Genomic DNA, 12,121 nt, shown 5'->3' with positions numbered 1-12,121 from the left:
TGCAAGATCATTCACAGACGCTGTGTGCAGGAATTTGGGCTGTATCTGTTTAAAGCACTTTGCATGTGAGGGTGGAGATGGTGTGTTGCAGGAGGACGCGCTGGTGTCGGTTGTCGGCCATGTTTTGCCACCACAAGCTGTGGATGAAGGCCGCTACTGGTAATTATACCTGCAGCTGGCCATTAGTGAATGAATGTGCTTCATGGAAGTTCTAATATTTTAGATAACACATCTGGCCACAATGCTACCCAATTACAAGATGTTATAGTTTGACGACAGGTTTCTTTTTCAAAGAAAGGACTACAAGTGCATTACTGATGACATGGCATCTTCATGAGTGGTGTCTGGTAACAGGCTTCAGTAGCGACAGTTGATAGTCGTGGGAACACAAAGAAATCAGATAAAGGACAATAACCTACTAGTCTGAATGGGCTCTATAGATACAGTAAATCACATTTCTCTGTCAAAACTCTGTAAATGTATGAACAATTGCACAATTGTTCACTCGTCAGTGTTCGATGATGGAGAAACTTTTTAAAGTATTAGACATTTAAAACAGATGTTCAAAGCTTAGACTTTTTTTTTTTTTTTTTGCTAAACCATGGCATTGACAGGCGACAACTACTCCAGGGCGTACCCCACTTCTCACCCAAAGTAAGCTGGGCTGGCTCCAGATCACCACTCTCCAATGAGGACGGGAGCGACACTCACGAATTTGTATAATATATGTATTTAATTAATGCTGAACATCTAAGTTTCACAAGAGGTGCCTTGGTCACTGCCACTAGCCAAGTACCCCAAAATATTGTCAGGCGACCGCAGGGCTCAAATATGTAATTAACACATAAAACCGTTCACACCTACTTTCTTAAATAGCTTGACAAAAATGAACTTTGTACCGTTTAAAAAGAAAGAAAGAAATATAACTCTTAGTACTTCAAACTAATTAAAAATTAAAAGCATAATGATTTCAATTATTTAATAAATTATAGCTCTAAAATGGGCAAGAAGAACTGTCCGGGTAGGAACAACACGATCGACATACATGTCTTCGTGTGCCATAATCAACAAACAAACTTGACGGGGGAAAAAAAGTTTAAACTTTCAAATCAACATAAATTGCTCTTATTTCACACCATTCCACTCCCTTTCTGTCGTTTAGCAAAAACGATCGATCCTCGGCAGAAATGGGGTTAAAAATCAAGCGAGGCGGAAGAGGCGTGTTTTCGACTGGACACACAAACACAACTGCAGGTCCCCCAGGAACGAATCTGTCTGATTGCGATCACGGGGCGTTTAAAGGTCTAATCGAAATAGAAGAAAAGGTTGGGAAAAAGAGAGTCGAGTTACTTTTTAAGGTGACTTTTGCACGTCCGCTTCGTCATCAAAACGAGAAAACTGCTGCTCAAAGACACTACGGCGAAAAAAAAGACCTATCGTCTCCAGCCACTCACGCAGAGGACCGCATGATCTCCCTGGCCCAAGAGTATCAATATCCAGACGTCCTCTAAAAAATTTAGGTAGGTAACATACTATATAAACGAAAGTAGAATAGCACACAAAGTTCACTATTGTCTTGTCTTTGCATTAGGAGCGTCTCATAGCGCCCCTAATGGCCAGTCCAGGAACATGTGCTGTACAGTGACGCTTGTTGTTTCACAATTTTTGTCAACAATGCATTAAATCATTTTACACTAAGGAAAAAAAAACCTCACAGCACCCCACCAAACAAAATGTCAATTAAATTGTGCTCCACTGCAAGTTACAATTAGTCAAACAAAGCTAAACATGACCTTTTGTGAAGGTAGCTGTTTCAGTAAAGCGATTTTAATTCGATTGGGAAAGTACGCCCAATGAAGTAGTGTAAGTTTTTGTGTGTTTTCCAGCGTTAGATGCTGTCAGAATGGGGAACAGCAGCAGTGACAGAGCCAGCGGGAGTCAGGGTGAAAGAGGGAAGGAGGCGCGTCCCAACATCCTGATGGACAGCACAGAGGATGCAGATATTTTCCAGAGGGAAGATGCAAAGGTAACAACAAGCTTGAGCCTGTGCAATACAATTAATGCCAATGATAAAATCATGTGTAGCATTTAGCTCATTTAAGCAACAGTTGTGCTAAAAGCTACAGCTGCGCTAAATAAATTGATACTGAAAGTGATTTTAGTGTCATCGCCACAATTAACTCATTCACTGCCATTGACAGCTCCAGATGTAAAAATTCATTTGAACTATTTCTATTAGTTTCAAAAAAGTTTCCACTTTTGTTAACAAGAGTATGAAAACCTAGAAAAAAATGTATTGTACATTTAGAAGAGAGATACAAATTTGTGATTAATCTTGAGTTTAAATAATTAAGTAATCAAGCAAAAAAGAAAATATCATGAAAAAATTAGGGCATCAGACGATTACATTTTGTAATTGTTATTAATCGCATGACTTCAATAATGAACTCGTTAATCGTGAGTTAACTAGTGAAGTCATGCGATTAATTCCAAAAAAAATTAGGACCTTCATTTTTAGTAATCTTTTTTTTTTAATTTAAGAAAAGATTATTAAAAATTAGGGGCGTCAGGCAATAATTTATTTTTAATCATAATTAATCGCATGACTTCACTGGTTAACTCACGATTAATCACAAATTTTACATCTGTTCTAAACGTACAATACATTTTTTTCTAGGTTTTTATACTCTTGTTAACAAAAGTGGAAACAAAAGTGAAACTAATATAAATAGTTCAAATGATTTTTTTTTTTCACAAAAAAAAAGTTCAAATGAATTTTTGACGTCAATGGCAGTGAATGAGTTAAGTTGAATTTTAATTCATTTATTAATTATAGTCATCGCACCCTTGAGCCCATGGGATTCCAATGCCTTGCTCAAGTGTACCATGGCAGTGCTCAGTGCCAAAACTTGCTACTATCACATGATCAAGCCAGCAAGTAAAGTTGGGGAAGCGTAGTAATATGGAAACGATCTTGTGTACAGGCGCCACAGGAAGAGCAGGAGTTTCTGGCCTGGCAGCAGGACCTGGAGAGCGACAACAAATGTCCAACCCTTGCCAGGCCGACGGTGTTCCGCTGGGCCGGAAACGCCAAAGAAGTCTTTGTGTCTGGATCCTTTAACAACTGGGCCACCAAGATCCCTCTCAATAGAAGGTAGGGTTTGAACCTTGCAGCTTCTTCTTGAGTTATAATGAAATAACTCTTTTGAATGATGACGCGTGTCACCTCTCACTCAGCAAGAACAACTTTGTGGCAATCATGGACCTGCCTGAGGGAGAACACCAGTACAAGTTTTGTGTAGACGGACAGTGGACGTTGGATCCAACAGGGGTAAGGAAATGAATATGATTTTTTAAATTTAATTTAACTTACTTACTTAAAACTACACAGTAAATTCTGTAGAGTAAATTTGACTCGTATTTTGAGTGGGACCAAATAGACTCAATTTTAGAGTAATATTTACACTTGGAAGAGAGTAAAATAATATCCAGGGTTGAGGAACGAATTCACGACCTTCATCTTGGGAGACAGCCGATCTGCTCCCTGAGCCACGAAGCACCTGCTGTGTGTCAGTATATCGCTCGTGTCAGCTGGAATCTTCGTAACTCCAAGGGATCAAAAAAACAATGTTTATGGTCTCCTCTTGGATATAAGCAAACAGTAGGAGGGGCATAGCTCCGGTGGTAGTGTGACAATCTCCCAAGATGGAGGTCGTGAGTTTGTTCCTCAAACCTTGAGTGACTTTTTTTCTTCTTCAATTGTTTATTTTACTCTCTTCCGAGTGTAAATATTACGCTAAAACTAAGTCTATTTGATCCCACTCTAAATCGAGTTAAATGTATTCTAAATGAGTCAAATTTACTCTACAGAATTTAATGTGTAATTATGGGCGAGTATCAGGCCGATACCAGCCTTATTTCAAGGTACTCGCAACGGTAGTTGATACCAGTATCAGTTGAAAGGAGTTGTACAACCACATATTTTGATAGGGACTTTTTTTTCTGGCCACTAGATTGTTTGATTTTATGTATTTATTTAAATTCATTTTATTTTGCGTTCTATACAAAATATGTATTTTATGACTAAATGGAAAATAGTTCATAGAAAATTGCCATTTATTTCATGCAATTTTAAGGAAAAAAATTATATTGGGATATAAAGGGCTTTCTTTAAAATTATCTGTCATTGGGGTTAAAGAAATGTTATGTATCAAAAGTATGAGTGGTATCGGTGCTTTTTATCGGTATTGGACTACTAGGGGTGTGAATTGCCCAGTACCGTTCGATTCGTATCACAATTCATGGAACACGATTCGATTAATTCAGATGCAAATCTATAAATTGATTATTGTGATTTTTTTTTTTTTAACTCAAATTTAGAAAGTACTAATCAGTAAACTTGTACATGTACACTGTAAGATTTGTATGAAAATGTATTTATTTATCTGAAAATTCAGGCTTATAACTGAGCCACTCCATTTAACAAACAGGTTGCAGTCTGTTTCATGTCTGAAGTGAACAGCACTGAAATAAAATATGAAGGCTTAATGTTCCATTAATATAACATTCTTCCATGCTTAATGTGTGAATCCTAACCCTAAGTAAGACGTTTTGTTCAATATTCCCCTAAAAAAAATGATGTTTAAAAATTGATTCGGCCGCATATCGAATCGATTCGAGAATTGTGCGCTGTAATATCGCGATATATTGCCAAACCCCTAGAGACTACTCAAGAGTTGACTCCTTTTGGGGAAAAATGGTATTGAACATCCCTACTTGAAGGGAAAAAAATACTAAAAGTTTACATAAAAAGTCATATTTTGGTTGTATTTCAGTACTTCCTTCCTTCCATGTGCTCCCACAGGCCGTGATTACGACCAAAACCGGGACTGTAAATAACATTATCCAGGTGAAGACGACCGACTTTGAAGTCTTTGATGCCCTCCGAATTGACTCTCAAGACTCTGCGGACATCTCAGGTACTAATCCCTTTTGTTTTTGTTTTGAGCAACTCTTAGTGAGCTGATTATTTTTTTTCCAGACTTGTCCAGTTCCCCTCCTGGTCCCTACCAGCAGGACGCATACACGGTCAAGCCAGAAGACAAACTCAAACATCCTCCTATCTTACCTCCACACTTGCTGCAAGTGCTGCTCAACAAAGACACGGGGATCTCTGTATGCCGCGCCGCCACCATTTGTAATGTCAAGCTTTGTAGTTAACATGAGTTCATGTCAATCTTCTGTTGGCCTTCCCCAGTGTGACCCGACCCTGCTGCCTGAACCCAACCACGTGATGCTCAATCACCTATACGCCCTCTCCATCAAGGTAACGCAAACATCCCCTTCGTCATTGTTGTATTTGTACACATCACAACATTAGCTACGGCACAATGTAATGAGAGTCAATACAAGAGCAATCAAATTTATTAACTCATTCACTGCCATTGACGGCATAAATTCATTTGAACTATTTCTATTAGTTTAACATTTTTTTCACTTTTGTTAGCAAGAGTATGAAAACCTATAATTTTTTTTGTACATTTAGAACAGATATAAAATTTGTGAGTAATCGTGAGTTAACTAGTGAAGTCATGCGCTTAATTACGATAAAAAAATTTAATCACCTGACACCCCTAATTTTTAATAATCTTTTCTTTAAAAAAAAAAAATAAATACAATTTTATTATTTTTTCCCAATTTTTAATAAGCTTTTTTTTATTTCAAGAAAATATTATTAAAAATTTGGGTCAGGCGATTACCATTTTTAATCGTAATTAATCGCATGACTTCACTAGTTAACTCACTATTAATCACAAATGTTATATCTGTTCTATTACAATAAAAATAAAAATAGGTTTTCATACTCTTGTTAACAAAAGAGGGAAAATGTTAAAGTAATAGAAATAGTTAAAATGAATTTTTGACATCTATAGCCGTCAATGGTAGTGAATGAGTTAATGGCTGACATCGTCAACCCCCCCACCCCCTTTTCCATAAGTAATATACGTTTTATTTTGTCCCAGGATGGCGTAATGGTTCTGAGTGCAACACACAGATACAAAAAGAAGTATGTGACTACTCTTCTGTACAAGCCTGTATAGTTTGAGTTTTTGAGTTCATTGTCATGGTTGCTGGAACTCAGAATAAATGCCCATTCCCGTCTGATGTTGTTTTAAATTTATAATTTGATTTTTGATCACAATGGACTTCATTCACTCATGCGTAGAAAAATGTTTACACTCTACGCACATCTTGAGTGTATACGTAAAGTCAGATTCATGACATGTTGCAGATCAGACCATTAATCTGTGCATATGTTAATGAATTAGAATTCATTCATGCTCTAATTTGCCTATGCCACACCCATATTTGACTATAAAGCCGTTTGACGGCGTCTCAGCCAAGGTTTATAAGACGGAACTTTCTGAATCTTTATCATAATTTTCAAAAAGTTGGTAACGGTATCATGAGGCTTGCTGAACACACAAACTGACAATATATAATAAAGATATCAATCATTGTTAAATAATTCCAGATCCATTTATATCATACATATACGCACATACATGCACTTGAGCAGCATGAGGGTGATGAAAAGTCTCCTTCATGGTTATTTAGCACATTAGTCAGCTCATTAGCAAATGTAAGTCACTGTCGCTATACGTTGTGCATTTTGGGTAAAATGTATGTTAGGCTCCCCCCGAAATCATCCTTATTTATGTGTACACATGGTCTGAGGAGGTTCTAAATTTGTGAGTAGAATACACAAATTATATTAACAATATATTAACAATATATTCAGGGATTTGTGTATGTGAATAAGGCCCATTGTGTTTATGTTAATTGCAAGTTGTTTATAATGTTGAATGTTGTGGAGCTTTTATTTCCAATTTTGCTCGATTCCAAATTGTTTTCAAGTGTGACCAACAGATCATGCCACATGGTGAGACATTCAATGACATTTTCTTTAGGTGTTAAAATCCTCGTGTAATTGTACAAGAACTTTTGTGTAAATCTTCCGTCTCAGTAAACCAAATTTAGTCCAAGTTGCCCTGAGTTCAAACCAAAGCAATAAAATCGTAGTGCCTTTTAGAAACCAATAATTCTGTTTCAATCTAATCTATCCTGATTCATTTCTAAATGTTCATTTTGTGTGTGCAAACAATAAATAAATGTGCATTTTGATAAGAGCTGTGTGTGAAAACTTAGTTCTTTATTAATGATGTCGCTCAGTTGACACAGTGGACTTTTGGATCCAGGTTCTTGTTTTCAGCGTTGAACTTGGCCTTCGCGAAGCAATGAGCTGCCACGCGATCACACTCGCACACGGCCGCCTCGCACTTGTTATTCGTTGCTATGGAGACACATCAGAAACATGATGTCATCAATCTCAAAAAATATCACAACCCGAGGGTACACATGCATAATCTAATGCAGGGTTGAGCAACTTTAAATAATGGAGGGGGCCACACTTTTTCATCAGTGCTATATGGGGCTACTACATAGGCCCTCACACTTCCCAATCAGATGTATGACAAAAATTCGATTTTAGATATGGATCAAATGCATGCTCTATATTTACATTATACATTTTTCAATGCATGTTTGAAAAAATATACTGACTTAACCCAACATCAAAGGGCTTGAAGGAAATAACCACAAAGCAAACTTTTTTGGGGGTTAAAGGCATAGTGTGTAATAATTAGCATCATCTAGTGGCGAACTAATCATTCATTTAAAAAACCCAATATTGATTTCAATAATATGCACAAAAAAATCCTATCGCAGTCCTATCACATCAAGGCACATTTAAAACTATATAATCGTAGGTCTAGTAATCGATAATTATATTAACATGGCTGGAGCCGCACCTTAAAATAGGCTGACATGTCTCACCGCCATCTTCCTGCTACAGATTTTCAAAGGACAAGTCGGCAAATGTAGTGCTAGCATCTAGTGTCGGACCCGGTGGTTCGAACGCCGCTTTACCTTCCACAGTTGCAGCCTGCAGGTGGTCGTCCCGTGATTCGGGCTCCTGCCGCTTAACGGCCTTTGCTTTGCTCTCGCAAGCTTTTACTAGCTTCTCCCGCTAACTGCTTCTTTTTTTTTAGCCGCTTGAACCAACCTATGGCTCTAGCTAACTCCCACTAGCCGCTTTTGTTAGCTGCTCCGGCTAACTCTGGCTCGCTCTGTCTATCGACATCACTTGCCAGGTTTCTCGGCAGCTGCCAAGTCGCCGTCACTCACCAAGATCCTCGTTCGCTCACGGCAAATAATAATTGATGGTATGCTTGCCAGGTTTGGTCTCTCTGAGTCACTGTAGGGCGCGTGCTTCGAAATGCTCTCGCTTTGGCTGCTTCTTATGATATAGCGACATCTACTGGTGAACTTTTACACACTGTAACTTTAAGGTAAGCCATTTTAACGTTAAAAATGGTGGCGGGGAGGGGGGTTGGAATGTATCATCAGTGAAAAGTGAGGGAACACTGTATTTAGATACTATGCTCTGCATTTCATTCCACATTCACAAAGTTATTAGGCCTATTCATGTTGTAGCATATGGCAGTATAAGACCTGGTGTAAGCGCAACTAATTAAGGCTACGTTCACACTGCAGCTCTTAATGCTCAATTCAGATTTTTGGGTGAAATATGATTTTTTTTTGAGTAAGCGTTCACATTACCTATTAATTGCGACCTCAGTCTGTCTGCTGTGTGGATGTAATGCGGCCCCAAAGTGATCCGCATGCGCAGAAGAAGATACGTCACTCACAACGCTGTGTTTGCGGAAGTAAATACGTATGGTCCAGCATGTCAGGGCCACGGACTTTTATAAGTCCGTCATCGGGGCTCATATTTTTACCATCTCATACCTACAGAGGAGTGATGCAGGAGCAGGTAGAAATAATATTTTGTGAAAATGAGGCGAGCTTGTTCAGCGCCTCATCTCACAAAAACCTCCTTTTTCTCCTCTCCCTCACGATGACGTCACGTCATTGCCACGCGTAATAAATGAGCCGTCTGCGTGGCTAAATTACTAATATCACCACCACAAATGTCATCTTTATGCTTCATGTTTCAAATGGGATTAAATTAAAGTCAAATGTAAAGTCACATGTTACTCGAAACTATTTTGCCGATTCACGTACGTCTCCCGAGCATAAATCACATTTAAGGCCCCCGCCCGCGGGGAGCGCATTTTGGACTTTTGATGACGTCGAGGTCGAATATATTCGACCTGGCCGTTCAGACTGCGGTCGCATTGCAAGAATTCGGATACGTATCCGATCTAGGACCACATATGAAAATGACCTGGGTCGGATATGAAAAAATGTGAATTGAGCCGTTCAAACTGACATAAAAAAGTCAGATATAAGTCGCATTTTGGCAAAAAAAAAAAAAATCTGATCTTGGTCGCATTTGCCTGTCGTGTGAACGTAGCCATGTGTGCCATCTAGTGGTGAGCGGTGTTGTTACAAGTTAAAACTACAGTCAACCACCTGCATATTCGCAATTTGGTACCTGCGGATTCACATAAAAAAAAAAATTCTTCCTTTTCTTTCAATATATTTTTATATTTTGAATTTTCCCCATTTCTTTTCTGGGATTAGTGCCAGTAAAAGCGCTACAGACCCATTCAGGCCATGACAAAGGTAATAGTCAACTAGTTGTAAGTTGATATTTCATCAGAAGAGTTATGAAAATATTTTATGAAGGTTAAAAAGTTTCTTAGTTTTGCTCTAACTGACATTTGTTAATAGGGTGTGGTATTACTGTATTTTTGCAAAATGCTTGTTATTGTTGGAGTGTTTTAAATTAAACTTCTACATTTGCGTTCATCACTCTAGTTGCTCTGTTGTATTTGTGAATGTAATGAAAATATTGCGTAGTATCGCAGACTCACCTGAACAGGTGACTTGGTTTTCTGAGCAGGTGAAATCATAAACCTGAACATATGGAAGATCACCAATGGACGTACATCCAGGAATTTTTCTGCTGCTTTCATAGCATTTGTCATGGACGTAACAGCACCTAAAATTAGCAGATAAGCATTTAAAAATTAGCCTATTCACTGAACTGTCTTTCTTGGTTATGATTTTAATGCAACTCTTGGCTTCTCCTCCTCACATGTCCAAGTCGTCCCGTGGGCTCCCCGTGCCTCCGAGGCCACACCAACAGCCGTAATCGTTGTACTTGAGAGGGTTAACTCCTGGCTGGGCACACTCGATCATGATCCCAAATTGCCACAAGGCCTTGGGCAGTCGAGCCCCGCTGACCACACAAGCTGGTAAAATGGCACAGGCGAATCAAGTAAAAGTGAGCTTTGTTGTTGTGTTTTAAATGAAGAAGTCTCACCCGTGGCAAGCAGCAGCAGCAGAGGAGCTGTCGGGTTCATGGTTGCCTGCGGAGAAACAGGCAACATTGTCTCAGCTTGTACTTATAGACCAGCTGAGATTCAGATAAGAAGTACATGGGGAGGAGTGGAAATTTTTTTTTTTGACTTGGGAATCTTATGTAACTACTTCTCAACTTTCACATCCAACATTTTTTTCTTTTAAGTAGTTGTTGAAGCATGAATGAAAAACATGGTTTCATTTGATGTGATGTAATATGCGCAAATCAGCCATTTCTCATGAATAACTCAATATAAACTAAATATCAACAACTGAATGATTAACTTCTTATCATTTTAGTTATGTCCTTTGATCATGTTTAAAGAAGTAGACACAAAATGACACAAGGAAGTCCTTGAATTGTATGACCTTTCCCCTCTCTCTCTCTCTCTCTCTCTCTCTCTCTCTCTCTCTTTCTCTCTCTCCTGCACTTTAGTCTTGCTCTACGCACAGCTGTGTAAACAGCAAACAGTTGCTCCAATACCCAAATCATTCCACCAAACATTTGTGATAATGTTCAACCAAGTTTTGCGGAAAGGGACATTTTGTATATTGGGATTTATTAAAACATATGGAGTATATTGTCATGATCTGTGCTTTGCTGATTTGGTTTTAGATTTTAGTTGTCATGTTTTCCTTGTGTCCCTTGTTATTGTCTGTCTTGTTAAGTTGTATTGTGTCCAACATTAGCGCTTTTAGCACATCTTTGAATGCCAGCACCGCCAAAATTTAAGAAATTATTTTTTTTCTATATTATTTAATATATGTCCTTTTTAAACACGCTAGAGAAGTGTGTTAACATGCAGGATTTTGTTGAAATATAATATTTTAACAATATTACAGCAGCATGTTGTCAGGTATAGGAGTTAGCTAGCTTTTTAGCTGGCTTTTTTTAAGCTAGGAAATGTTTCAGGTGGTCAGAATCAGCACAACTATCCTCTGTTTGAATTGGAATGAGATAAGCTAGCTGGCAAAAAAAAATCATTTACAAATCTATATCGTCATGTGGTTTTTCTTTTTTAAGACAAAAAAAATCCTCTCTTTTTTGTCTTAAAAAATAAAAATCACAGGACGAGATAAGCTAGCTGTATAAGCCAAGATGTGACTGTCAAGCTAATGGATGCGCAAGACCAAAAAGTGTTATGCTTCACCTACATAAATGTGGGAATTAAATTGTATTAAAATGTACAAAACAGTTAAATGTATCTTGCCTGGTCTGAATCTAGGCCCGCTTTTAGTGTCCTCTTGTCCTTGTCAACCCAGTCCCTTGTGTCAGCCAATCAGCTCTCTCAGCTACGTATGTCTTGTCCAGGTGTCTCTCGTTGTATTGTCAGTTTGTATTTAGTTCCCTGCTTTCTTTAAAACCCCTGGGCGTTATTTGTCCATTTTCTGGCATTTTTATGTTTTTCTGTTTTTCATCAAAGAAAAAGCATTTGAAAAAAATACACTAGGGACCTAAAATTTCACCAGGATTGTTAAAACATGTAGAAGTTCAAATTGGCGCCATGCTGTAATTTCTAACTATTACCAAACAGGAGGAGGAGATTCACACGAAGTTGTTGTAATAATGCCGGATTTTGGCTCATTGACTCCCGTTATAAATCACAGTTTTTGATATGCTGTAAACCTGATCTGTTATGATGCATTTTCCGTGATTACTGATGCAATCGCTTCTTTGACGAGTCATAAAGATGAAAATGGAGGAATTTGTGTGTTTAGAGTGTTAACA

The 12,121-nt window shown here is 38.2% G+C and overlaps 2 protein-coding genes across 3 annotated transcripts; one reads left to right on the top strand and one right to left on the bottom strand.

Annotated features, from left to right (window-relative positions):
• Positions 1 to 1,223: 1,223 nt before the first annotated feature.
• On the top strand, positions 1,224 to 7,190 carry prkab1b (protein kinase, AMP-activated, beta 1 non-catalytic subunit, b). Its single transcript, XM_077562098.1, has 8 exons — positions 1,224 to 1,520; positions 1,887 to 2,026; positions 2,985 to 3,154; positions 3,238 to 3,331; positions 4,865 to 4,979; positions 5,042 to 5,175; positions 5,258 to 5,326; positions 6,024 to 7,190. The coding sequence occupies exons 2-8, from the start codon at positions 1,904 to 1,906 to the stop codon at positions 6,099 to 6,101; spliced, it is 783 nt and encodes a 260-aa protein (XP_077418224.1). The 5' UTR covers positions 1,224 to 1,520; positions 1,887 to 1,903; the 3' UTR covers positions 6,102 to 7,190.
• A 2-nt stretch (positions 7,191 to 7,192) lies between these two features.
• pla2g1b (phospholipase A2, group IB (pancreas)) lies at positions 7,193 to 12,039 on the bottom strand. Of its 2 annotated transcripts, XM_077562101.1 has the most exons (5): positions 11,604 to 12,039; positions 10,355 to 10,400; positions 10,127 to 10,283; positions 9,903 to 10,030; positions 7,193 to 7,354 (listed from the first exon to the last, which is right to left on the bottom strand). In XM_077562101.1, the coding sequence occupies exons 2-5, from the start codon at positions 10,392 to 10,394 to the stop codon at positions 7,230 to 7,232; spliced, it is 450 nt and encodes a 149-aa protein (XP_077418227.1). In that variant the 5' UTR covers positions 10,395 to 10,400; positions 11,604 to 12,039; the 3' UTR covers positions 7,193 to 7,229. The 2 variants fall into 2 exon arrangements, with proteins under 2 accessions (XP_077418227.1, XP_077418226.1); XM_077562100.1 differs by lacking the exon at positions 11,604 to 12,039 and having other exon boundaries at positions 10,355 to 10,421.
• Between the last annotated feature and the right edge of the window lie 82 nt (positions 12,040 to 12,121).

The sequence above is a fragment of the Vanacampus margaritifer genome, chromosome 3 (genome assembly GCF_051991255.1).
Source record: "Vanacampus margaritifer isolate UIUO_Vmar chromosome 3, RoL_Vmar_1.0, whole genome shotgun sequence".
Lineage (NCBI taxonomy): Eukaryota > Metazoa > Chordata > Actinopteri > Syngnathiformes > Syngnathidae > Vanacampus > Vanacampus margaritifer.
This window is presented reverse-complemented; position numbering and strand designations above follow the sequence as displayed.